At 45.7% G+C, this 27,276-nt stretch overlaps 1 protein-coding gene and 1 long non-coding RNA gene across 2 annotated transcripts in view; one reads left to right on the forward strand and one right to left on the reverse strand.

Annotated features, from left to right (window-relative positions):
• LRMDA (leucine rich melanocyte differentiation associated) overlaps positions 1–26,237 on the forward strand; it is a 1,013,179-nt gene extending 986,942 nt beyond the window's left edge. Inside the window, exon 7 of the mRNA XM_058671395.1 lies at positions 26,070–26,237. Within this exon, the coding sequence (XP_058527378.1) occupies positions 26,070–26,149 (80 nt within the window). The 3' untranslated portion in view covers positions 26,150–26,237. The remainder of the gene's footprint in view (positions 1–26,069) is intronic.
• On the reverse strand, positions 14,480–17,249 carry LOC131481655 (uncharacterized). Its single transcript, XR_009246481.1, has 3 exons — positions 17,174–17,249; positions 15,813–15,933; positions 14,480–14,805 (listed from the first exon to the last, which is right to left on the reverse strand). It is a non-coding gene; the product is annotated as an uncharacterized LOC131481655 (long non-coding RNA).
• Positions 26,238–27,276: the final 1,039 nt, after the last annotated feature.

Genomic DNA, 27,276 nt, shown 5'->3' on the forward strand with positions numbered 1-27,276 from the left:
TTCCAGTTTTAATGTTTTTGTGGTAGAAGAAAGCAGGATAGAATGGAGTGAATCCATAGTGTCCTCTACATCAGAAAATGCACCTCTTTCGTGTTCTTTCTAAAATCATAACATTTTGCTGGATGCCTTATTTACAGAGACTTGGATTATTTTTGCCACTGCCTTGGGACAGGATAATATTCTGATTGTACTAGGAAAAAGTGAAGGCAGGGTTTCAAAGTCTGATTCCAATCCAGGCCCTGTTTCCATTGCCCGTGGGAGGCACTGTGTAGAGACAGGCTGTGGAATCACACATCAAGTCCCTAGTCCATTGATTTAATGTCTCTTTGCCTCTGCTTCTGAATCCTGTGACTAATACTCCATACTTCATAGTGTTGTGATGGTTGAATGAAAAAATGCGCTTCAAGTTTTTGTAACAGTATGTGATGCATGGGGAAAAAAGCTCGGCTAAATGATTGGAGTTGCTCATGGAACACCAACATTCAGATAGTAAAATTCCATGGAGACAGTTTTTCTCAGTGCATTGTAGGTACACTGTTAGTAAGAGAGCTTCTGGTAAAACCCTCTTATTTCCAGTCATCCAGGAAGCATGGTAGATTTGAAGATACAGAGTTGGGCAAAATATAGTAGGAAATGCTAGGGCCAATGCTCCTGAGCAGTATTGACCATCACTAAGAATTAGAGGCTTGAAATGTAAGACTGCCCTGGAATAGATTTTGCCATTTTATATGTGATCAGATGTGATCAAATAGCCATCTCTAAGGGCTGTTGAATGGATTCACTGTATGTTTTGAAAAGCATATTGGTCCAATGCATTTGAGATCAGAAAACGTTCATATTTATGGAGATGGTTATACTACATTTAGGAATCTGTGCTAAGGAAAGAATGGGAAATGCATGGACAAGGTGTCTTTTTTGACTAAAATGTTCACCACAGTAATGTTTATCATATGAAACTGTAGTAGTTATCCATGTGGGTAAGAATGCTCAATTGATTATAGCACAATGACATAACATGATGTTATTGCCTATTCCAGGGTTGTTCAGTTTCTAATATGATAAGCAAATACATGGCAAGGAAATAACCAAACCTAGTATTATTAAATTATTGATGCTTATAATATATAGGCAGAAAAAAAGATTAGGAAGTGAAAAACCAATACATACTGTAGTTACACAGGGGTAGGGGTGGGATTATATATGGTTTTTTATATAGCATTCTTTAAGCTGGATTGGTTTTGTATAATGTTCATGTGTGTATAATAAGACAAAATTTAACAGCAAAGCCCCAGAGAATAATACGGTCTTTGTGAAAATAGTAAGGAGTTACAGTTTAAAGAAGGGAGAGTGGGGGGATGTCTGAGCCAGGGTTAGTGCAGCTCCCAGCTAGGAAAACAATGATTTTATCACGGCTTGCATGTAACGTGGACCCAAGAAATCTATAGTGGGTGTATGAGATCACCAGGAATCCTGGTTGCTGTGATCTTTTTTTTTTTAATTGAAGATTTATTTATTTTTATTGGAAAGGCAAATATACAGCAACATCCTCGATCCAATGATTGACTCGCCAAGTGGCCGCAATGGCTGGAGCTGAGCCAATCTGCAGCCAGGAGCCAGGAACCTCCCCACCCCCAGGTCTCCCATGTGGGTGTAGGATCCCAAAGCCCTGGGCTGTCCTCAACTGCTTTCCAAGGCCACAGGTAGGGAGCTGGATGGGAAGCCGGGCTGCCAGGACTAGAACTGGTGCCCATATAGGATCCTGGCACGTTCAAGGCAAGAACTTCAACCACTATGCCATCGCGCCGGGCCCTGCTGTGATCTTTGTTTGGCCTCCAGGTATTAGAAGAGGGAGTAAAAGTTATGGATAAGAATTTTTAGGAAGTACGTTGTGAACTCACTTGGTGGGTCCCAGGAAGGAAGGAAACTATGCCCCAGGGATTCATGAATGTGCTTTTTAAAAAAGTTTATTTTTATTTGAAAGGCAGGTTGTATAAAGAGGAGAGAGAGAGAGAGAGAGAGAGAGAGAGAGAGAGAGAGAGAACAGAAAGAAAGAAAAGAGAGCTTTCATCTGCTGGTTCACACCCCAAATGTGCACAATGGCCAGAGCTAGGCCTGTCAAGCTGGAAGCCAAGAGCTTCTTCTGAAGTTCCCTTGTGGGTGCAGGAGCACAAGAACATGGGCCATCCATTGCTGCTTTCCTGGGCATAAACAGGGAGTTGAATCCAAAAGTAAAACATCAGTGACTCAAACTGGTACCTGCATGTGATGCCAGCACCACAGGCAGAGGATTAGCATGCTGTGTCTTCTTGCTGGCCTCATGGACACAAATTTTGTTGAAATTCACTTTGTAGGCAATTTGTAAAAATAAATAAAGCACAACAACAAAGCTAGTCACTTCATGCAATTATTTCAAGTATCCAGTGATGAGATAAGGTGAGGGTTAGCTATGGTGATGATGGGGCGGTGTCTGTCAGTTAAAAAGTTACGTTGAAAAGCTTTCTGTAACTGTAAAAAAGCATCTTGATTTTTTTCATAAAACATGAAACTTTTAGAAAATCAGAAACTATACAGACACAGGTCTCTGATGATCCCCAATCCTGTTGTAAGGAAAGGAGTGCTGAGGAGAAGCTACAGCAACTGTAGGCTATGCAGTGGCGGTCAGGATGGTAGCTTGATTGTGTAAAGACTGAACAATGTCTTCCAAGTCTTGTTTTCTTCATTTTGGCCCAGGGCATCATAACATCCACTCAGCAGGCCTGGAGATTTAAAAAGAGGCATTTTCCAGTGCTCAGGATAGTGTGTTATGCATAGAAGGTAATTGTGTTAATAACCTAGAGACGAAGCCCTGTGGCCCCTAGAGGGGTGTGTGTGTGTGTGTATGGGGGAGCGGATCAGACATGCTGTTAATGGACAACATGCCTTCTGTCTTGGTCTCCAAGGACATGCCTTGATGCTGAAGAGAATTATCCCCAGTTTTAAATTTTGAGATTCAGGTAGTCTTACTGACCCATGTTTGGGGGCAGGGATTTTGTACAAACACTGGCCTCTTCCCCCAATATAAGCATTGTAGTACACAGTGCAGTGCTGCTCAATATGTTTCAGGGCCTTCTGCTCTCAGGAATCTCTCCCGAGCCTCTCAGGAAGTGAGAGGTCAGCATGCGTGCTACGCGAGGATGGGGCTACGTGGATAGAATAGCAAGGGTTCAGTGTAGCTAACTCCATCAAGTTCAGGATGGAGGACCAAGTTGAGCCTTTCAATAGTCAGTATAAGGTGTTTTGAAAATATCTTGCAGTATGAAGATGGTTATGTTCATTCCCTCATTGCTGAGAGTTCTATCATGGAGAGATGACTATTTAATTGCATTTCAGTTGCAATTGTCTTTTATCAACTTGCTGACGTAGTGATTTAATATTTAATTTTTAAGCTATTGAACCAACCTTGTATCTGTAAGTTAACCCTAACGGGTCATGATGTATAACAATTTTATATTGTTGGCCAATCTGATGCGTTAAATATTTTGTTATTTATGCGTACATAGTCTGCACATTACTTGTCATGGTGGGTGGGTGGGTGTTTCGCTTTAGTGTCAGTAGAGGTGTTCAATTCATGACATCAGTAAGAAAGTATCCCTTCTTTAGTTTTCTGGAAAAGTCGAATTGGCTAAATAGAAATTGATTTCGATTGTGTTAAATCTTTGGTTGAATTAGCCAAGGGCTGCAGTTGTCTTGAGGGGATAATATTACGAATTCGATTATTTTTATAGATCTAATGTTCTTCATGTTCTTTTCTCTTTAGTACTTACAGTTTGATTTAAAAAGACATTTCTCTGATTTAAACCTCTGCTTTTAATCACTGTGGCCATAAGATAACCATTGTGTTTTTCATGGATTGCTTACAAATTCTTTTTATGACCTGGTAGGCCTTCTGTTCCATAAACAGAGAAGTTTGATACATCCATGTGTCCATTTATTCAGCAAAAACTTTAGTCAGATTTTTAATTCCACGAGCTGCAGTGTGGATTGAGGAGTCAAATATGCACGAGGATATCCCTGTTCAGACAAGTTACACCGCAGTCAACATACCAAAGGACTGCTTGACTGTGCAGGAGTGGAATGTATGCCATGCATAGGACACAGGGCGAACACTAGGAGCTGCTGGGTCTGTTTTGGAGAGATCAGAAGAGGCTTCTACGAAGATATGACACTTCAGTTGGGCCTTGAAAGTTAAGGAGAAGTTAGGCCATTGAGCTTGCTACTTAAGGTCTCTAGGATCCTGGACCCTATATCATGGCTTAGTGGCTAATGCATCCCCTTGAATGCACTGGTCATCCAGCTCCCCACTTGTGGCCTGGGAAAGCAGCAAAGGATGGCCCGAAGCCTTGGGACCCTGCACCCACATGAGAGACCCAGAAGCTCCTTGCTCCTGGCTTCAGATCAGCTCAGCTATGGCCAGTATGGCCATTTTGGGAGTGAACCAGCAGGTGGACGATCTTCCTGTCTCTCCTTCTCTCTGTAAATCTGTCTTTCCTATTAAGAAAAAAAATGCCTAGGTCCCACAGTGGAATCACTGGGCTTAATTCATAGCCAGTGCAAAGCCTGAGAGGCAGCAGTGCTGGTTGAAACAGTCGTGTACCTTCCAACCATGTGGGCAACTTAGATTAGTTTTCTGGCCCCTAGCTTCAGCCCTGGCCTAGACAAGCTATTGCAGGCATGAGAGTTCTGTTGGTCTATGTACCTGTGGAAGGAAGGAAGAGGGGAGGGGAGGAAAGAATTCTTGTTAAAGGAGATGTTTTTGGATATTTGGGGAAGGCAGAGGGAAAGTTGATGCAGCATCTCTTTGGGTGAAGACACTCTCTTTAGAAGAGTCATATTCTGGGAACCCCAGACCAAAATGGCAAAATTAAAGATACTTAGTTAAGATACTTGTTACGTGTTTCTCACATGCAGTTGGCATGCCGGTTGTAATCTTATTGTAGAATATACTTACTTGGAGGTACAGCTTTATGGTGAGTCCCAAAGATTTAGATCCTATTTGTATTGAAATTACTGTTGTGTGGCTTCAAGATAAACTTGCTTTGTTAAAAACAAGACCTAGTCTTTGGAACGGATCTTGAGTGCTGACATTCTAGTAACAAAATAAGAAGTCATTTGTAGATTGATGGAGAAAGAGGACAAAAACTGATTCAGAGTAATCTGTTCAGTATGGACATTGATTCCACAAAGGACACCACGCAGCATCTCCCAGGATCACCTGATTGTGTTAACTCCTGGTGTCATCAGGCTCAACTGGTGCTGTGTTTGTGAATGTGTCAACACCTTCTCCTCATCCTGGTCAGGTCTAGGTCTTCAACCTGTAAGTCGTGAGTTTGAGCTTGTGTTGGTTTTGTTGCTTCCCCACACCCCAGCTGGCCTTTAAGCTGCTGTCATCCAGGAGCTTGGAAATGTTTAGTTTTCATTAATGAGTTCAGGCTGTGTAGAAGTTAGGGTCCCTTAACTTTAACTTTTCCGTTAAATGCACCTACTGATTTCCCTGTGAACAATCAATAGACAGCATCATTTTTTCCCTTTGGTATGAAAATGAAATTTGAGGGACCTTGTGGCATTTTCAGTTACTGGAGGTGAAACACAAGGGCTTGCTGATATTTTAATATGACTAAATGTGTCAAAGTTTTTGCCCCCATAATATCTTGTCAATGCATACACAAGCTCAAATCAGGGTATAAAATAAAACGTTAGGTTTTAGAACATTCTTAAGGTACTTTTATTGTGAACTGTATCCTAGGCTCAGATCTAGACCCCAAGAGTCTACAGTAGACCAACACTTTGCCATCATGAAGCTTACTCTATTGGTTTTATTTTTTTAAAAGATTCATTTTTCATTTATGTCAAAAGTCAAAGCTAGGGAGACAGACATTCCCTCATCCTCTTCAGTCCTCAGATGACCACAATGGCCAGTTCTGGGCCAGGCTTAAGCCAGGGACTTATTGCTGGTCTCCCAGGTAGGTACTGGGATCCAAACACTTGGGTTCATGTTTTACTGCTTTCCTAGGCCATTAGCAGGCGTCTAGATCAGAAAGGGGGCAGCCGGATACCACCAGGCACCTGGCAGCAACACAAGTGGTGGCCAACACACTATTCTGGCCCCTCTACCTAGATGTGATTCCGTTTAGTAGCCTGTAAATACATACTGCTGACCGAGGTACAAGTCAATGTAACAAACGTGTTTTAGGAGTGAAAGATAGTAGGATACTATCTGGGCAATTCACAAAGCTCAGAGAAATAATAAAAATTAAGTTTATCTTGATCTCAAAAATTAAAATTTAGGGGTAGTGTTATAGCATAGCAGTGAATCCACAACTTGAAACTCTGGCATCAGAACGAGTGTCCATTTGAGCCGCAGCTACTCCCTGTACGGCAGGCACTGATCGCAGCAGAAGATGACCCAAGTGCTTGGATTTCCTGTCACCCATGTGGGAGAGCTGTATGGAGTTCCAGGCTCCTGGCTTGAGGTTGCCCACAGCTGTTCTGAAGATGACCCAGCATGTGGAAGATCCCTGTCATTCTACATTTCAAAGAAATCAGCACTTTTGAAAATTATAACCTATGCATACTTTATTTGTAACACCCCTCGAATGCATGGAATTCAAAAAAGGTTAATTGCCTTTCCACAAAGCTTTTGGGATGTCTTGCTCTTGAGTTGGGAATTAACAATGGGATTACCATTTCCGTTCTCTAAGATGAAAGGAGGAAACATTTTTGGCACTTTAATATCAAGTACTTTCTGCTTTTTCTTTCTCTTTGGGTGGTATCAAGTTAGCATGAATTAGACTCCGTTTCACTCTCCCTTGCTGTTGGCTGGGGTCACCTAAGTGTGTGAAAGCGTCAGTGCTGGTAAGAGAAGGGGGGAGTGTGTTTTTCATGGACAAGGCTTGAGAATGAAGTACACTCTTTCTCCCCTGCTGGCCTGTCCCTGGTCAGAGGAAGCAGAACCGCAACAAACCAAGCGTGTGAAGCTGCCTGCGCTGACTCTGCAGGAAGGAAAATGTTCACACAGGCACAGCAGAAGACTGACATTTGGGGCTTACTTGTTACATCGGCTTGTATAATCCTGACAAATACAGGAATAGAACAGCCATAGATAGCTCATTATTAGAAAAAAAGATGACAAACTGCCAAAGCCTATCCCAAATACACTATCATCGAGTAGTGCTAACACTCGCTGTTCATTAGCTGGGATTTTTCACAGGCGCTATGGGGAGTCCATAGACAGGAGTTATAATTCCCAATTTACATAGGAATATTGAGATTCATTAATCATGCACCCCACCCAGTTTGAAAGCCCTGTACTACAGAACAGTTAGCACTGAGAATGTCTTAACACTAACTCTTGTTACTGCCTTCATTTACATAAGATATTTCAACTCCCATTTTGTATCAACTCATTGGAAGAGATTCATAAACTCACTGTAATTGCTGCCTAACTTTTGTTACCCTACTCACCATCTGAGCTGCATCTCATTCCACTCCTGCATTCTAATTACCAAGGCAGGGTATTGTCTGGCACGTAGTAGGATCCTCGTAAACAGTTGGGTATTAGTGGAAGAAATGGACTATGGCTGGAAAACGTCTCAGTTGGGCATTTGTGCAGGTGTCCTATACGTTGTTGTGAAGGAACTAAGGAGGGAGGGAAAGGATGTAAAATATGTGGAAAATGTGTGGAGTGAGGAAAGGGAGAGAAGGTGGGATTAGGGTGCGGGGACTGATGATTTTTTGTGACTTCGAAGAAGACAGCATTGGCCTTAAAAGTTCTCGGTGTTAGCTTGAAATGCATACATAGGTCACCTAGCTAGGAATGAAATTAACATATTTGAAAACTGTTCCTGTGGTCATGTCTTTATAACAAGTATCAAATGCCAAGGGAAACAAACCCTTTCCTCTCAAATTATGACTGTGAGAAACTTCAAACTTACGAAAAGGTAAAAGAATAACACATCGAAGATGCATGTATTATTTATCTAAATTCATTTAATATCTTGCCACATTGTGTCTTTCTCTGAGTCTGGATGCATACCCATACATTTTTCATGAGGCCTTAAAATAAATTGCAGACACCATCAGACTCCTTCCTAAATGCTTTAGCATCTACCTCCTGTGAATAAGGACAATTTTCTGTGAAATAACAATACCATTATTGTACCTAGGAAAATTAGCATTGATACAGAGTGTATTACCTGTTCTACAAGGGTATACTTTAAGGTTGAAATCACTGATAAGGTAGGTTTCTGATGCAGCAGCAATGAGGTTACCACTTGGGGTGATGCCTGCATCCCCTCTCAGAGTGATCGTCTCAGTCCCAGCTCCAGGCTTCCTACCACCATGCACCTGGAGGAACAGTAGGTGAGTGTCAAGCATTAGGGTCCCTGTCACCCACGTTGGAGAGCGGGTTTAAGCAGGGACCTTTGTCTTCAGCATAACTCAGTCGTGGTTGCCACACGCATCAGTAAATGGGAGTGCTTAGTTGCTGATGGTGTCTCTTGGCCTTAGGACTAGAAGCATACATTTCCCATGTACTCCTTGAAACGCTCTCATGGTAGAACTTCCTCCATTTTTCCAGTGGGGTTTCTCGGACTCCCTAATGTCCACTCATGGTTCCCACAGCATTACACACATCAGGATCATCTAGAAGCCTGTCCCCTCAGTCCCACTAACCAGGGGTGCTCCTAGCATTCTTTGCTTAATAAGCCCTCGTGTGGATGCTGCTGGAACAGAAGGTCTGCCTATCAACCACACACCTCCCAGCACTGTAGGTTTTCCTGGCATTCAGTTTTCCTTCAGAAGTCCAGAATGATTGTCAAGTCCCCATCCTAGAGTCATCTGATTGCTTCCTCACGATTTGTCTCATTTTGGCACCATAGATGTTACGTGTACCTTGTTGCCTCATATTAACAAGCATGTGAAATTTAATAATCTCTTAGTAATGCAAAGATTGGTCACTTCATCCACATGGTCACTCCATCGATGCCTTCTGAAGTATTCATTACTAATACCAAGAGTGACAACTTAAGGCTGTGTGACTATTCTCTCCTCAGTAAATTCACACCCTGTAGCTGTTACATCCTTTGGTATAGTTGCCTGGGTTACTATACTGGAACATGATGATTTTCCTAACTTTGTCAATACTTTCATCTGTCATTTGTGTGTCCTGTGCATTTGGTTGTATGCGTCAATACCTTTATGGACTCAGTGTCAGGTCTGCCTCGTTTTTCAGTATTGACAGACTGGGTTGGGCTGCCACCTCACACCACTTAAGGTGCTTGTCTGCTGGGTGGTGAGTGTCCTAGTTTTTGTGTTTCCTGCCGCAGCCCCTGACAGCCATTTGTTCCATAAACCACGATCACTTCTAGTAGAAAATGCCTTACAGAAACTGGTATCTTAATGTCTTACATGCTTAAACAGGGTTTATATAAGTATTCATGTGTCTTGATTCATAAGATCTCTCTAAATCAGATTTGCAACCTGGGGCTTACCTCCTCCTGCTGTTTCCTTGGGCTGTCTTAGTGAGTGAATAGGAGACCACTGAGTTACATCCAGGTCTGTGGGTCTTGATGGAGCTGAAGGTAAGGCTCACTGGGACACTGGGACGGCATTCCTTTCTGCAGGCCTGACGAACCCAACTACATCCTTATTTTTCCTGGGTTTCAAGTGGCGCACTTACTGCTTGGTCCAGCTATTTCATTTGTATCTTCAATCGGTTACTCATGGCCCTATGGCCACATCTCCCCCTTGCACGTCTCTTGTGGTCAGACTGAACTGAAACAGTGCAGGGTCATGTCCCCATCTACAGCACTGTAGCCTCACTTGCATCTGTGAAGTCGCGAGTGTCACGCCCAGGTATTAGCATACGGCCATCCTGCTCTACTACCGCATCCTCGTTCATTGTTTTACTTCCTACAACTTCCTTGTATGAGGTGACTTCAACAAGTGTGTAGACAAACTTGAATGAAGAGTTCATGCTGATGCAAAAATATTGTTGAAAATCAGTGTTTCATTTTTCATCCCATGCATCATGTGTTACCTTCTGAAGGCTCTTCATCTTTCTACCTTATCCTCTAATAACCACAAAGTCACTTCAGTCACAGCAGGAAGACTCCTGACAAGAAGCCCAAGGAGCTGCCTTTGTAGTATCCTTTCCAGTCAGAGAACTTCACTTTCGGGTGTGTCATTGAAGTTTTATATTCCATTGTAAACATGCACAGAATTCCAGGTCATCTCTTCATACCTGCAGCCTGTTTCCAGCCTTCCCCTACACATGGTTATTCTAGGTCATCAACGGCCTATCTCCCCAGGCTCTTTTTGAAAAACTTGGGTGAATGTGTATGCTCTGTTTCTATAGCTCTCTTACCCGAAGAAGCTGTTTCCTTCTTGTATTTGTTTACTTACTCTTCTGTGTGTGTACACACTGATGGACTTCATTACAGTTCATAGCATTTTAAGGCCAAAAAAATGACACACACAGAAGGATGCTTCAGATGAGGAGAAACAGATTTAGGAGGCAGATTAATGCAATAGTTAAGATGCCTCCATCCCATATCAGAATACCTGGTTCAGTATTCCCCCCAGGCTCCTGGCTCCAGCTTTCTGCCAATGCGGGCTACAGGAGACAGATGGGATGGCTCCAGGATTTGGGTCCCTACAACCTGTTTCAGGGAGCCCTAGGAATGAGTTCTTGGCTTTAGTTCCAGTCAGAGGCCCTCGGGGGAGAGACCAGCAAATTCAAGCCTCTTTATCTCGAATACAAATTTTAGAAAGTGAAAAAGCTTATTTTGGTGCTCCCACCCACCCGCCCCACCCTACCCACCCTACCCCAAATTGAAATCTGTATGTAGGAGCAATCTTTACAAAGTACTTGAGGGGCTAGTATTGTGGCATAAATAAGACACTGCCTGGGAAAAGTAGCCAGAGGTGGTCTTGAGTGTTTGGGTCCCTACCTCCCCTGTAGAAGGCTCTAGAGGAAGCTCGCTGCTTTGTCATGGCTCAACCTGGGGCCAAGGCAGCCATGTGGATCTGTCTGTCTCCCCCCGTAGCGCTTTAAAATACATAAATAACTCTTTTACTTAAAGTTCATGGAAAATGTGCACTAAAAAAAAAACCTGCAGAAACTTCAAAAAGTTTTCTCACTAATTTCACAGAATTTAAGCCCTCTGTTATAAACATGTATCTCTCCACATCAGTTCCTGCTGTCAGCCTCATTAGGTGGTCAGGGAAATCTTGAAAGCAGTATTGGTTAAATGCCTGTTATGACTCTTATATTATTTACTTTTAACAATATGTGTATCATATTTGCAACAGTAAAATGAAAAAAGAGAACTCCATGGAGAGAAACTAGCTTTTTTATAGACCTTGTCACAGAGCCTGTTAGTACCAAAGCACAGCAATTTTTTTTTGCCTTGGTATCATTTTGTGTTTGTTCATGAGAGCAGTTTTATGGCAGCTGTTTTTAACTTGGTCATCTCCCTGTCCAATCCTCACATCTAGGAGGAGTCTTTCCCTTTCTTTCATCCTTAACATGGTGGATTATTCCTGGCATATGGATTAGTTACTATTTACCCAGTTTGCTTGACATTCCACTGGGGATGTAGGCATTTGGGCCATTTTCTGTGTGTCACATGCATTAGGAACTAGCAGCTTCTCTGAAAAGCAGGGCCACTGTGGGGAGAAAAGAGAACAGGGATGTTTCCATTCTTCCATCCAAACCCTCAAGATGACAAGCAGAGCAGGGGGAGGTCAAAAACAGTTTGGAAGGGTCGGGGATGAAACCAGGAATAGAACAGAGAAAGCAAGAGGCAACTTCATGGTGTCAAACATGCAAGCTGTAGCCAGCACAGGAAACCTGCTTACGTGATCATGGGGGTGATGCCTGTACGGAAATAGTTCTTCCAAGACAGAGTCTCAGGGAGATGGAAAGGGATAGAATAGTACGCCCAGGATGGCCACTGCCAGACCACAGACCCAAATGTCAGACATTTGATGGATGTGGTCTCTGTTGCGGGGTCCAGGAGGGTACTTCTGAAATCAAGCAGGTATCCCCAGGTCTCTGAGGGTCGGCAGATGCCCTGACCTTTGTCTCCTTCCAAGTTGGGCTGTGCATGCCAAGGGTGTCTCCTCTTTCCCCACTGCGCTCAGTCAAGTCAGCTGTATTTGTGGAGGTGTATTGTTCGGCCTGAGAGCATTGTTTAAATTTAAAATCAATAAAGAAAAGTGAGCCAGTGAGAGGCAGGCCCTGATGAAGTACTGTCTGTACCCAGAGGTTTAGCCTGTGCCACGTATCTGTTGAAAGCCTGAGAAATGTGAGGAGCAGACAGCAGAGTGAAAACAGATGAAGAATTATGTCAGACACCCAGTGCTGTAAACCAACTGCGCTTGGGATGGGCAGTCAAGGCTTGGGTGCCGTGGAGCTCTGATCTCGCAGGATGTCTTGCTCTGCACCCACACACAAAGGCACACCCACAGCACACAACAGGGCATGAAAACACATACCTGGCATTGTTCTTGAGTGGTGGTAGACAAATGAAATTCGTCCATTTGCCACCCTTTTAAAGCTTTTGTTTAATGAAAAGATAGCCAAGGAGAAGGAAATCTCTTCATCAGAAGATTTGGTGGAGAAACATTCCCAAGACATTGTCATGTTTTACTGGTTATTTTTGGTGGTTAAGGGAAGTATTTGAAAACAAAGAAGCCTTTCACAAAGCCTCTAAAATACAAAAGATTTAATAACATTTACATCTGTGTATCAGCCATGTCTGTAATGCAAGTCATGAATAACACATAAACCAGAGCACAGAAAGAACAGAAGTGCTCACACATCATTTAAAATCCAACCCACCCCATCGTTGCTGGAATCAAACACACAGCAGGAGCAGTTCCAGTTGGTACACACACAATCTACTCATTGGCAATGAAAACATATTAATTATGTTCCTTAAGGTCAGGAGACAAATGGCAAGATTCACTAAAGCTGTCTGAGTTCTGTACCAATGGGTTACCTCTTTGTTAACAAGTTGCAGGAGGAATGTCTGTCTTGTTCTGTTCAAGCTGCACTCGAAGGAGTGGGGAGCTTAACCTTGCCCTCCTTGCCGGACTGAAATGGAAAGCAGTTGGATTCGGCTTTGAGCCTTGCTGTTTAAGGCAATAGCTGCAGCATTCCAGCAGCACGTGTGGAGATCCACACTGCTACGCCCAGGAGCCGGGTAGTAGCCAACCCTGGAGGTCAGACATGATTGATGAGGATGCCTTGCTTAGTCGAGGGTTGAGTTTGGAATCTTCAGTTCCTTGATCTGTTCGTTTGGTTCTTGGACATGACCGAACACTTGCTCGAATTAACAGAGAGGCTAGTGAGAGACCCTCCTAGCAGGATCGCCTCCGGTGCCACTCAGATGCCTAGAGGGAGAGCCAAGAGCTTGGGGACCTTTGTCTGAGTAGGGATATTCAGTGTTTAACTGAGTGGTCTGTTTGCAGGAGCTGGGCAGGTATCCAAATACCCATCTTACTTGGACAGAGGCTAGTAATGGCTCTCGCATGGTGTTCCTCATTCCACTTCACCTCCTCCCATCATCCCCCTTGTAGCTCTAGGTCATCATCTTAGGAATCACACCGTGGCCCATGGGTCCTGAATCGCTTCAAAGGAGCTCTGTAAATGTCATGGAACCCCTTGCTTATCCTCCCCTAGGTATCTCATGTCGGTGAGAAACTTCTGACACTTCCCAGAGTTCACTGCACCAAAAGGTTAATTGTCGTCTCCTTTTTATGTACTGTAAATGCTCAGTTCCGAAGGATAGTGTTTCAGGGCAAGTTGAGTGTAATTGCTAAATAATATAGTCATTTTCATTTGCAATGAGTAATCCTTCCCATGTTTCCGATGCTTGTGTGTGTGGTAAGGCATGAGCGAGGCCTGCCGTGCAAGGAAGCCCCACCATCCCCCAGGAGGCTGCACGTTTGCGCATTTGGGTTTTAAATGTTGTGCCACATCCTGGGCCTTTTAGGCACTACAGATTATGGTTAATAGATGACCTGCATTTATAGAGATGTGTGCTATACAGATGTAAATGTTATTATAGCTTTTGTATTTTATGTTCTTGTTGAAAGATCATTTTGTCTTTGAATAATATGGCAGTTCCCTTTTGGGGGGGCGGCAGAGTTATCTCTAAAAGAGAATATGAAATGGATATTGCACATCATATATTTCTTAAAAGTAATTTGGAATTTTAGGGTCTGGGATTGGGGGCTGACTGATACAGTGCCGTGATGAGATACAACCCCTGGAAAATAACAGCCCCAGCACATGCCTGCATCTGTCTAACCTCATAATTCACTTTCACATTGGATTATGGATGTGTGCGCTCAGCGAGTCTATCTTCCCTTTAGGTATTATTTCAGCCCTTTGAGATAATAAGGAAAGTTTAATTGCGTTGTTAATTGATTTTTTGCACAACATTATTACCTTGATTGATTGCAGAGTTGATGAAAATGTTAGACACAGGCAGCGTGGAGTATCAGCCGGGCAAGGAGTGGGAGCCTTGTGGAGAATAGATAACCTTGATGTTAAGAGCTATATCCTTCAGATATGTCTTCCCTTGACATATTGATGGCCCTTGAAAAGCGAAAAGCTGATTGTATGCAGAATGCAATCATTAAACCCACTTCAGCTCGCTGTTGATTAATTTGTTTTTTCCTGAAGGATCTGGTTACAGGGAAGGCCTCACTTGTACCAACCGCAGCCATTTTCTCAGTTCAAGACTCTGCTTAACCCTGTAGGCAAAGAGAAGGGGTGAGGCTGGCGTGGCCAAGAAGGGAGGGGGACCTCAGGGTGTGCTCCTCGCCAGGCATCCTCCCCCTCGGTGACCCACAACCCCGAAGGGCCTCTCCATTCTAGGGAGAATGATCATTTTCACTTTGTTCTGTTTCCACCCAGCTTCTAGGTTCAGGACTCAAAGCATTCAGCTCTACTTGGCCACTACCTTCCCCTTCCCGTTGTCCCTGAAACCAGATTTGAATTGTTCAGTATGTTGGGGAGCCCACCGGAAGTGGCTTTGCCCTTCCTCACTGTGGACTGCAGGCTGTGCAGTACAGAGGGGCGCAAGCACACACCGTGATCCTCAACACACTTTCACTCCGGGCTCCCCAGCCCCCTCCCTCATGAGCCCTCCCTCTCCTGAACTAACCACTGGTGCTCAGGGAGTCTAATATCCACAGAGTCTCGGCCCTCAATTACCGTAATGGCTTATAATGAGATTTTGGCCAAGTAGCAGGTAGCAAGTTATTACTTCCTGCCCAGCGTGGGCAATGTCTATGCTGTTAATTTGTGTTGCCAAATGCGGCTCAGAGCCGGGCATCAAGCTGTCAGAGCCAGATGTATTCTGTTAGGTGCTAGGCAGCACTGGTCCAGGGGCCGTTGTTGTCCCCTGCTCCAGTAGGGAGACTTGTGAAACTCAGCACAGGGTGACATCCAAGGCCGCCGTCATAGCATGTTCCAGGAACTGAGAATATGTGGTAGCACCCACCGTCATCAGTGCCTGTTTGAGCAGCATTGTTCCTAGGTCAAAGCCGAAACCAAACAGTTTATCTTCCTGCTGCTGGGGAGACTCAGGGCTTTTCATGAAGTTTGAATGAGCTTGACCTTGATGAAGGCCCATGGAATAGGCTCTTCTCCTGTGTACTCTATCTTAGGCAAAAACAAAAATAAAAGATGGAGGGTTCTACTGCTGTTAGAATTAGTAGCAGAAAGCAGTTTATGTCTTATAGACTCTTGTACTCACATCAGCATTTTGCTTGGGTTCTGAGCAGGTTAGAGGATGCAGAGTTGAAGACCAGGAAGTAATGAAAGCAGGTTGGCATCTGATAGTGGGATTGGCTGGTGCCAAGTCTGTGCTGTGCTTTCTGCAATGAAAGAATATAGTTAGTTTTTGAGTTAGACCATGTATCAGTACACGTCTTTTGTTTTGCTTTTGCAGAAAGCAATTTAGAGTGTCTTGGAATTAGGAAAGATTATAGTCACATCAATATAGGAAGATTGTTTGGATTCTAATGAAGGGCAGATGGGGGTGGACCACTGGACCAAGCCAGGAGGGCCTTTCGCTCATCCTTGGAGAGCTTGAATGATGACAGAATTGGTTGTTACTGCCTCTGCTTAATTTTATTCGAGAGCTTGAAGGTTTTATTTTTTTTTTTTTTGCACCTTCAAGAATTTCTTTTACAGCAACTTTGTCTTTATTTTCAATGACTCTCTTGAGAAATATCAGCCTTTAGAAGCAGACAGAACTATGGATATTTCCCCTCCTGTCAATGGGAGTTCTGTAACAGGGACCAATCTCGAGACCCAAATGCAAATGTCTGCTCGAGAGCCAAACCAGGGTTCCCACGCAGATTCTGCAGGAGGACCTCCCCTGCCCAGGGTCCCTGCACCAGCCTGGAGACGCAAGAGCTTTCAAGACTTTCTGGAAACTCTTCCTTCAGGGTTTCCTTCCTCTTACACTAAAGTCAGCCAAGGGTGGATTTCAGTCTTGTGCCTCTTCTGAAATCCAGGAAACCCTCTCCTGTTGGTTACCATTAAACTTTCAAGAGCTAAAAGCAACTTCTAATCATCGCTATTTTCCAGTTGCTATTGGAGAGAAAATAAGACTTCCATTAAACAAAATCTTTTGTGTGAGGGGTGGGAGAAAGAGGCAGATTTAACCAGATTTTTAATCTCTGATTTTTAGTACTTTATATGTTACAAAAGCAAACACTGTCCAAGGATTTACTTTTTCCCAAAGGACACTGAATTCTCCGGTAGGTCATCTGGGAACAGTGATGCTAAAAAGTGCACCCTCCATCCCCTAGGAACTTACGAAAAAAAAGGGGCCTGTTCTTGGCCCCCCAGTGCCACAAGGCAGAACCAGCAACCACTGGGATTGCCATAATTCAACCCTGCTCACACCAAGGAAAAGGCATTCCTTCTCTGCCTTTGGAGATTCCCGAATCAGCTTGTTCATTCTGCAATGACTGCCCCGTCTGGGCCGGGAGCCATCTCTGCTGCTTTCCCAGGTACATGAAAAGCAAGAAACTCAGAAAAGCTGCTTGAAAATCCAGCCCCATGACGGTGCGGTGGGGACGGTGCGGTGGCCTTTCTGGAGCTTACCCGAGCAGGAGAGGGTAAGACCTTGCGAAGGAGGCAGGCAGCACTCTCCCCACCAGCCCAGCTTCCTCATTGTGTCACCTGAGCCTTAAAGGCCCTGCTGCCGTCTCCAGATCTCCACCATGTACCAAGGAAGACAGTGAAATTGACGTTAGATAGAAGGTTTCTGGTTAGCCATGAGGTAATGAGATCATTTAATTAGCTGGTCTTCAGCACTCCCCTGGTGACTGCTCCATGGTGTTAGTGTAGCGCTGGGCAAGTGCAAGGGCAAACAACACGGGGGCTATGCTCCGCCTGTTTCAGAGACCCTAGGGGGCAGTCTCCTCTCTGGATGGGGGGCTGGATTGCACTCGGGGTTCCCCTGCCTGCCTGAATCCATTCTGTTCCCTTTACATGGTTATAAGCAATGTCATTTTAGCTTAGAACATTCTACTGTTTAAGGTTATTGAAAAATGAGATGTTTCTCTAGATGGCAGGAGAACACACTGCTCCTTGGTTGCTCACACACAGGGGCCCACCTCTCAGCTGCCATCATGTTGTTCCTGAAGTAGCTCCTTCCTCTTCTAGTTAAGGTGCACGAAGTACTGAGGGAAGACACTGGCCAAGGAATATTTGGAGCAAGATGTATCTACTTGGTTTTTAAAGCTTTTTGACTATCATAATAGCAACTTCGGGTGGTATATTTTTCTTTGCCCCTATTTCTCAGACATTTTTACCAAGGAAGTCCAATCTGTATCAGTGTGCATATTTCTTGGCATCGTTGGAAGTGACATAGTAAAAAATTCCCAATCCTTCAGCCTGGCCGATTAACTGGAGCATTGACAATAAGGACAATCTGTGTTGGAAATAGGAGCAAGAAGAAATGTAAAAAATGGACAAGCGGGGAAGTGTCTGGTCTCGCTATTCCCAGAAAGCCTTCCGTACAGACTGACGAAACACGACCCGGTGGTCATTACAGAACCTGTCATGGGTGACCAAAAGCACAGTGTGGCTTTCGCGGCCCTGCTTTGAATAGTGGTTGCCCTCTTTTTTTTTTTCCCCTCAAAAAGAAAAGTCGTTTTCCTAAATGCATGCTGCCCTCTAGTGGCCATGCTGGTAACTTCAGAAGCAAGTGGAAAAGATCAAGGTAGAGTGGGTGGATGGAGGTCAAGGGTTGGACATTTCCTTTTTTTGTTGTTGTAATTTCTGAGCTCATCAGGTAAAAGTTGAGCAAGAGATGTGAATCCACCTCCCTTGACCACTGTCCAGTTTGACTGAAAGCAGGGTTGATGTGAAATCCATCACTAAACCTGCTGAGGGCACTTCAGAAATCTTAGCTGCTTTGCATCTCATTTTGACATGACATGCACTCTGGAAGCCAGCCCATCTCCAATCCATTAAGCCCCACTTAGCGCAGCCACAGGCAAGAGGAGAAACACACTCACCCACCTGGCTTGGCCGTTCCACCTGTTCTCCATGGAATCGCAGCTCAGAAGCTACCCAGGTACAGCTTGAACAAAAAGCTGTAAAGGTTGTGTCTTGTTATTCAGACTGGACGAGGAGATACAGTCATTGGTGGACCTGGTGCTGCCTCCATGCAGAGCCAGCGGGAACCTCACCGTCCACCTTACCAGGGAAGATTTTTAAGTTCTATCTAAGCTAAAGATTTCTCCAATAGGTGAGAAGACATGTTTTGCAAGACAAGTGTAGCAATCTTGTATACAGGCGAGCATGCGAACTAGAGCAGATACTTAAAGATAAGTAACTCACCCTTCAGCAAGTCCTGAGTAGCAGGTGAGGCTAGCTTCATTTTCCGCTGAGCCCAAGCAGTGGCATCTGCCTGAAGAAGAAAACAAATTTGGGATCGTTTGAGGCTCAGCAGTGGTTCATCCAGAAATTGGGGTGACTGTCCCTTGGAGGTATACTATGCTCCTGTGTGATTGAAAGCTGAGGGGATGTTCTCCAAGGTCTTGAAAAACAATGTTTTAGCTAAAACTATGTGTGCAGTTTGAACCACTGTTGCACAGAGATCGACATGCGGTGTCAGTCCCTGGGTCCAGACCCTCTGGGAAGGCCTCATGTACAAAGCTAAGAGCCAGCCTTACAAAAGGGAACTCCGGAGCTCCTGCCAAGAACCTGTTCTCCCCTACCCGATTCTGTGGAGGGCACGCTCTTATCTTCCCATAAAATGCACAGCCTCATTTTAGCTGGCCTGGGAATCCAGGGTGTCTGCTTTCTGCCCCCCACCCCCCGCCCCTGTGGCTGACAGATGGACTAGCCCACTTCCGGAGACGAGCATCTGAGCTGCGGCCGCTCGTCCCCTTCCAAATGGAATTGGCCAAGATCCCTTCACTGCTGCTGCCTTCCTGCCCCTGCCTTTTCCATCTTACAAACACAAGGGTGAGACTTGCCAAGGTCCTGGGTTTGTGTAAGCAGCTCTGTCATCTGTTCTTTCTCAGTGGAAAGTTCCCTGTCCCTGCAGGGTCTCAGGGAGGGTCTGAGCTGCCTCCTGAGAGGGAGAGATTGCCTGGTGACTGTGCTGCTTGTAGAGTAGGGATGCCGCCTAGCCCTGGCCGCCACAGAGCAGAGCACGATCCCCTCTCACACCACAGTGTTCATCTCTGCAGAGAAATGAACACAAGGTCTCCTGTGTAGTAATTCATTACTACCGCAGCGTTTATCATCATCAACCCAAAGGGAAATTGACGGCAACTCAATCTGTGCCTAACGATTTATGATGGACGAAAAGCTGACCCCAGCTTTAACGGCTTGTTGGGATCCCCCAAACCACACAAATTCATGGAGAGCAATTAGCCTTGGTAGAAATAACGAAAACAAAATAAAATTGAAATGAACTAAAACGACACACAATAAAATGTGTTGACTAAACTTCAACAGAAGATTCAAGCCTTCCTGTCAGAATGAGGCTCTGCACAGTGTTACTCTGGGAAATGGGATTCAGTTTAAAACAAATGCCTTCCAGGGAGATTGAAAAGAGTATGCTGCATTTGGCAGAACGGCCCCAGGCACTGCTGCGACCATGTGGGGGCCCTGGGTTCAAGCCCTGGCTCCACCATTGGCAGCACAGCTTCCTGTTGACATTACCTCGGTTGAAATGCTGGGGTCCTTGCTCCCAAGGCACCCATGGGGGAGACACGGATGGGGGTCTTGGCTTCTCAGTTTGGCCTGGCCTAACCCAGGCTGTTCTGGGCATTTGGGAACTCAACCAGCTGATAGAATTTCTTTCTGTCTCCCTGCTTATTCAGTGCCATGAAAATAGTATGTAAAATGATGCAGTTGGGGAAAACTGCGATTTGGCAAAAGCTGATTGAGGAACTTAACCCTAAGGAGTTGATACCTTTAAAGACATTTATATTCCCAGAATATTAAAGATGTTAAAAATCAAAAACCTTCACTTTGCCCTTGATGGAAGGGTACCTGCTGGAAGGGTACCTGGGGTAAGACTGCAGGAACAACTGCGGCCACTTTAAGGATTAACAAGCATTGTGTTGTCACTCTGATGCTCTTGTTGCAGGCAGTAATGCTCAGGCTAAACCGAGCCACTTGCCTGGGGAAGGCAGGCCCAGCTCTTCTCTGGTCCACCCTCACTCAGGTCAGGCAGAAAACCTGTCCCCCAGGCTTGCCCAATGACACATCAGCAAATTGCAGGAAAACTGGGTTGGCTTGGAGGAGGGACTGTGTCCTCTTGCTAAAGATCTTTTCAAGTCTCTCTGATTTCGCCTTAGGATAGAAGCAGTCTCTAAGGAGGCGGCTCGGCAGGCTCTGCAGGCTCTGCCCATCCCTGGTGCTCTCTGCCTGAGCTGATAGCACAGCCCAGGGCTGACCTCTGGCCTGTGCGCAAGATCGTAAACCATGGGCGTTTACTCCTTTCTAGTTCCCAGTTTACTGGGGGCCTGCACAGAACAAAGACGCAGGAACGTGCTTCCCTGGGAACATCCCTTTTCAGAGGTCACTGTCTACAGACCTTTGGGCCGGGTGCTAACGCTTCACTCTCCTTCTCCGACCAGCTGGTCAAAACGATTGATCGTTTTTCTCGGAGAAAACTATTCAACAGTAAAATGATTCCACTATTTAAGATTCAGGGCTCTTTGTTTTCTCTTACTGCCCCAGCCCCTCTTGGACAAGACAAATGTTTCATCAGCATGTATTTTTTAAATGTTTGAAATGTCTGAAGTCGTGCCAGAGGTTGACAGAATGAGTGCATAACAATTTGAATGCTTAACATTGGGGTTTCTGCTTAAAGTTTAGATACATACTTATTGTAATGGTTTAAGGTCAGTGCGTTCGATATCTTTATTGAGTACTTCCTCTGCACTAAGTACTGTTTTAAGGCACTGAGCGTTAGCAAGCGGGGAGGAGGCAGGCTATGCAGAGGGTGATGTGTTTATGGATACACAAGTGGCTCATCAAAGAGAACATGGAAAACAGATTTAAAAGGTAAGTTTGTTCTAGTGGCCCTTTTTTAATTTATGTATTATTTTTTTGGTGCAATGAAATCTTTGAGCATTTCCCATGAGTTTTTTGTTTGTTTTTTTCTTGGTGTCCGAGAGCCTGTGAAACAGGTCAGAAGGCATTTCCCAAGGCCCTGTTCCTTGTGTGCCTCGGCTAATGCACCTTTTCCCCACCCTCTCAGCACGTGCTGTAGAGGCCCTTAGCTCCCCACTCTGCCAGCTCTGAGAGTCTGCAGGTGCACTGAGACCCATGCAGTCATCACACAGCTGCTGACAAATGTTTGTGAGACTGGTACTGACAGTGATGACCACCCACAGCACCAGTAAATAGAGAGCTGAATGCAGTGTCGTTCTTACAGATACCAGTTTGTTGGTCCAATCTGCACTGGTTTGTATGAGAGGATATTTCAGTTCTTTCACTATTTAAATATCAGTGATAAACAGCTGCCTCTCACTATGGAGTGATAGACTTGGGATTAGAGCCAAGTGAGTGGGAAGGAAGTTACCAGCACTTCCAGTTTTGAGCATGAGCTCCAGGAGAGCAAGGAGGAGACCTTTTCCTTGGGAATTTGGTGTCCTACAGAGCTCACCCTCCTATATAGGCTGCAGGATGGGGCAGGGGCTAGATAGGTTTCCAGGGTACATTTGGTTGCTACAATCGAATGATGTGGTTAAGTGACTACTGAATTTGCCTCCTTCACCAGGCAGTATTGCAGCTAATGTCCTGATTTTCCTAAAGGGAGACATTTGAACATCTTAAGTCATTACTTTAGAACCAAAGTGGTTTTCTGAGATAATATGCCCTCATTGTAAAAATGGGGATCCCAGCCCAGGGAGAGGGATGTGACCTAGTTCCTGAACTATTAAAGATGGGGCTGGATCTACAAAAAAGTCCTGCCTCTACTCCCCTAATGATTGAAAGGTGGGGATATACAGCAGTAGCCCCCAGAGTCAGGGTGCCCTGGAGACCACAGTGAGCTAAAAAGCAGGGCTGTGCAAGAACCCCTTCCCTGCTCAGGGCTTCTCTCCCCCAGCCCCATCTCAGGTGCTGGCCCAGTCAAGCCAGTCTTACATCCAGAAACTGCCCCCCCTTTTCAGAAAGCCCCCCACTCCAGAGGGACAGGCTCTGAAAAGAGAAAGGGCTCTTTAAAACAAATCCTTCCCTACACATTTTGCTTTGTTTCATCGTTATAGCTGGAGCAGCTTATGGTGATGGGAAAGCTGGCTGCTTAAGAAAAATTAGGAGTCACATTTGGCAGCGGAAGCTTCCCCAAGGGAGGGCGTGTCGCCAGGTCTCAAGGGTTCTGAAGAGAAAACCCTGCACATGGGCCAGCTACAGGGCGAGCCTGCTCCCCTTCCTACGGCCCACTCCAGATATTTTAATTAGAACCACTGCGTCGGCCATTAAACATGTTGTTCTCCCTCCAGTTGGAGACGTGAAAAGTTTGTGAAGAGACACAAACAAGTCATTGGGCTGTAGATGGGTGCTGAAATCGTCGCCTACCCAGTCAGCAGCAGGTTCCCAACTTCCAGCCTCAGTGCGCCTTCCCACCCCATGCCTGCAAACACTCTTGCCAAGCAAAGCTTCCTCTCTGATTTTCACAACCATCATCTGGTGGTTCCATGGAGCAGGGGGGCACTAGGTGGACCCAGGGAAGAACCACAAAGTGCTGCTTTGCTCAGTTTACAAGTAGGAGTGCAGCCTCTGTATAAACAGCCTCCACTTCACAATCAAGTCCACCAGCCATACGTGGAACAGCATGCCTGCTTCCACCCCTGAACATGAACATCACCTATTGGGGGTCATCCCCTCCCTACCATGAGCTGTGGTGGGAAACTTGTCTAAACTTGGGGAGATGATACTTGTTTTGTTTAACTCGTGCTAAACAATTCAGGCTCAGCATGTAGAATCGACTTTCACCATCACTGGCTGGAGCACCTTTGGCCCCAGGCAAACACCAAGCAAGCGTTTTTTATTTGCTGCTGCCAGGCCTGTGTTGCAGCCCGCACACCCGAGTGCCTTCCCTTTAAGGAGTTGCATTCAAGGTGACACCTCCTCACACACTAGCCTCTAGGTCACCCCACATGGCCAGGATACCAGCAGGGACTTCTGTGCTCTTTCTGCCAAGCCCAAGTTGTGATGGACTCCATGTCCTCTCCCCAGCCACAACTCTGACAAGAACCTTACCGCCATGACGAGGATGCAGCATCAGGCAGAGCGCAGCCGCAGCGGCAGGCAGTGATGCCAGCTCACGTTAGGGCGGCAGGCAGCAGCAGGGTCTCCATGACATGGTGCTGCTATCACTGGCAGAATCTCTGCTTTGTGTCACAGCACACAATCCAGGGCCTGTCGGTGGTCCTGACCATGTCTCTTCAGATCAGCTTCTTGCCAGAGCAGAGACGAGCTCCACTCTCCACTGCACACAGCCCCTTTCTTTAAAGCCTGCCCTTTTGTCATTAATGCACTTGATGTCTATTTAGCTGACAGTGAGTGCGGTATCTGTTTTCCCGTCAAGAGATCATTGACAATATTAATACCTCATGTCCTTGCCTCATTTTCTAAGTACTGACACCAACCTGCAGTCACCCACATTCATCCAACAGTTCTCTCTGGGGTGTCTATAAGCATTTTTTTGCTTCCATGCCCAAAGCAACAGGGTAGGCCTTACAAACAACTTTCAATGCCAACCACAAAAGTGACCAGGGGACCTGTCCCAGAACTCCTCATGGCCTGGGGTCCGAGGCACATCCTGCCTGTCTACCATCTAGACACGGCCCCTATGCCAGTTTAGCACAGAGCAAGCGTAGAGAATAGAAATCAAACCATTGAATGCACTGGAGAATTTGCCAGAACATGTGAACCCATGGTAGCTGGGCAGTGTTGTGTGTATCCTTCCTTCTTTTGTGCAGGAGCAGGACTGTGCCAGCTGAGCGCCCTAACCTTTTGCAACACTGCTGGTCCCCATACATTTGACCCAGGTCTCTCTGGATCTGCCGATACTCAACCTGCCTGAGACAGAGCCAGTCTGGCTCCCAAAGCACACGCAACCCCCAGCACTGGTCACAGCAGGACTCTCATCCTAGGTACCATATGCAATTCAGAGACAAGAACTAAGAGAATTATTTAGGCCCCAAGAAGGGTCTCCACACACCTTGAGCCAAGTTCAGTGTTTCCAGGCACCAGACCAATCTCAGAAACCAGAAACTGAAGATCAGGAGCCAAGGAGAGAATGAGTGACCCACAGAACACCTCACTCATGGCACCACGGCAGGAAACAGGCAGAATAAGAATGAGCCACAGAGCAATGTGACCCCGGCCTTCACCCCAAACCATCCAGATCCATAAGTGTCTGCCTTGCCTTGCTGAGTTTGACTCACTGTAATCCTAACTTAGGACAATGTGTCAAGTTGCGTGGGAAGCGGCATCTCTTTCACACAAACATTCACAACAGAGAACTTGGAGCCTGGCTGCCGTATCCTGAATCCCCATGCCTACCACCAGAAAGCACTACTGCTTCTCACGCGGGCCAACTGATGGAAAGAGAAGCCTAGCTAGCAGAAGCTGTCTTCACAGGCCGACTTGTGATTCCTGAATTACTGCTGCAGACATTTTATTTGTCTGATTGTGTCTATACTTCAGAGGCTCAAATGCTATTCGTCCTAAGACAGTTTTGTGCTACTGATTTTTAATTGTATGCTTTTTATGAGCCAAAAATAGACCTTCATTTGTTGTCACCTATTTTCCAACAAAAACTTTTTTTCTTAACAATCCTACAAAACCTTCCTAATAAATATGGCACTTAGAATGGGCTCTTAGAATGAGTTCATTCTAAGAGTTCAGAACTGTGCTAGGGATTTAGGGGTCTGTTTGATGGTGAAGCTTTAACTCTCCTCTCAAGGAGTTACAGGACATTTAAAGTACAGCCACAAAACTTACGTAACACCAAAGGAAACATGAGAAGCTGGAGAGGCTTTGGGATGTCTCTGAAGGGAAGCCAAGTCACGGCAGAGGCTTGTTTTAGCTTCCCTGTGCTTTTCTGTCAACACCATTTTGCCTCCCTAACCATCCCCAAGCCACCTGGGATTTGGAAGATAGCTGTATCGATTCATGATTAAGGACTTCAAAAACAGTTTACAGTCTGGCCATCTTGTGCTTGGGGTGAGTCCATCTGCACATTCTCACAAACTCTTCTAAGGGAACCTCATTCCCTAAGGGCGCTCATGCTGTATGCTGAGAAGTAGCTGGGCCGCATGAGCTAAGTCCCTAGAACAGGGAAGAGAAAGCTATGCAGAAAAGCCCGAGTGCGAGCCACTGGTACCTGGTCATCTTCATGCATTTGAATGCCAACTCTGAAGACAGGCCGACTCCTTCCTTTCTGGGGCTACGTCCCAGTTTCCCTGCTCTCCTAATCATGCGTCTTTAACGATGTGTTTCTTTTTATTGGCAGGTGTCCTGGGCAAGTGCCGCTACGTTTACTATGGGAAAAACTCGGAGGGCAACAGGTTTATCCGAGATGACCAGCTCTGAAGCCACGTCCTGTATGCCTCTGCCCACTTTGTGAAAATAAAGCAAAAGGGAAAAGCCAAAATAAAGCAACAGCTGCAGAACCAAACAATGGCCCACATCGCATCTCTAGGGAGGAAGGCTGTGCCCACAGCTCCTGGCACCTTGTGCTGACTTTGCCAGGCCTGTCAAGATCATCCTTCTGCCTAGACTGAGTGGTCACAGAGAGACTGACATGATTGCCCTTAAGCAGGTCTCATCCACCAGGGTGACAGGCAGCGGCAGCAAAGCACTCGGGCTGACAGCAGAAACACCCATGATAGATTGCCTGGTCCACCCGCTGCTCACAGGGGAGCAGAGGTCACACCTGGGGCCTCCCTGGGCATGCTCAGTGGCTGCCGTCAAGCACGAGAGAGACCGGCTTCAGCTTGCTTACTGAGTTGAGACCCTCCTGACATTGCTATGGGGTTGTTCTTAGTGAAGCAGTCCATTTAGGGGAAGGCAGTGTGTCTGCCTTATGCCCCTTAAATCCTAACCTCTGCTAACTCGACGCAGCTACAGTCTCCTCCTTCCATCATCACAGGTCACACATTCCTGGCTGCTTCCTGTTACCACCCCTATAGTAGTGTACTCTGTCCCGTTTCATTCATTTATTAACCTGTGTGTTGCCTGCACACAATGCAGTGGGAGGCACCTTTCTCGGCCATGAGGGTTTGGTTGCACCAGGCATTCTTATTCATTTGAACCACACTTATGTTCTGGCTATGCCTATAGCTGGCTTGTTCCAACCATGCGGGAAGGAGGTTTGTATTTTAAACAGAGGATGTCAGGGAAAGATGCAAGGATCGATCAGGTTAAACAACATGAAGACTGCAGGAAGCACCAGCACACCAGAGTTTATACGGTAGGTGCAAATCTTTCCAGTTTGTTCTGTCTCCTGACCTCTCAGAAGCTAGCCTCTGCAGCTGTGAGATGGTGCAGAGGCTAGTGCAGGCTCACACGATGCCAGGCTAGCTGGACGGCCACCACTGCTGCCACCCTCCTCATACACCAGCTAATCCTTCCCGAAGTTGCACAAGGATGCCTGCTCTTGATACAACAGCATTTATCTTTTGCTTCTACGATTTAGACCAGGTGATGACTACCCTAGA

This window comes from Ochotona princeps, chromosome 13 (genome assembly GCF_030435755.1).
Source record: "Ochotona princeps isolate mOchPri1 chromosome 13, mOchPri1.hap1, whole genome shotgun sequence".
NCBI classification, from domain to species: Eukaryota; Metazoa; Chordata; class Mammalia; order Lagomorpha; family Ochotonidae; genus Ochotona; species Ochotona princeps.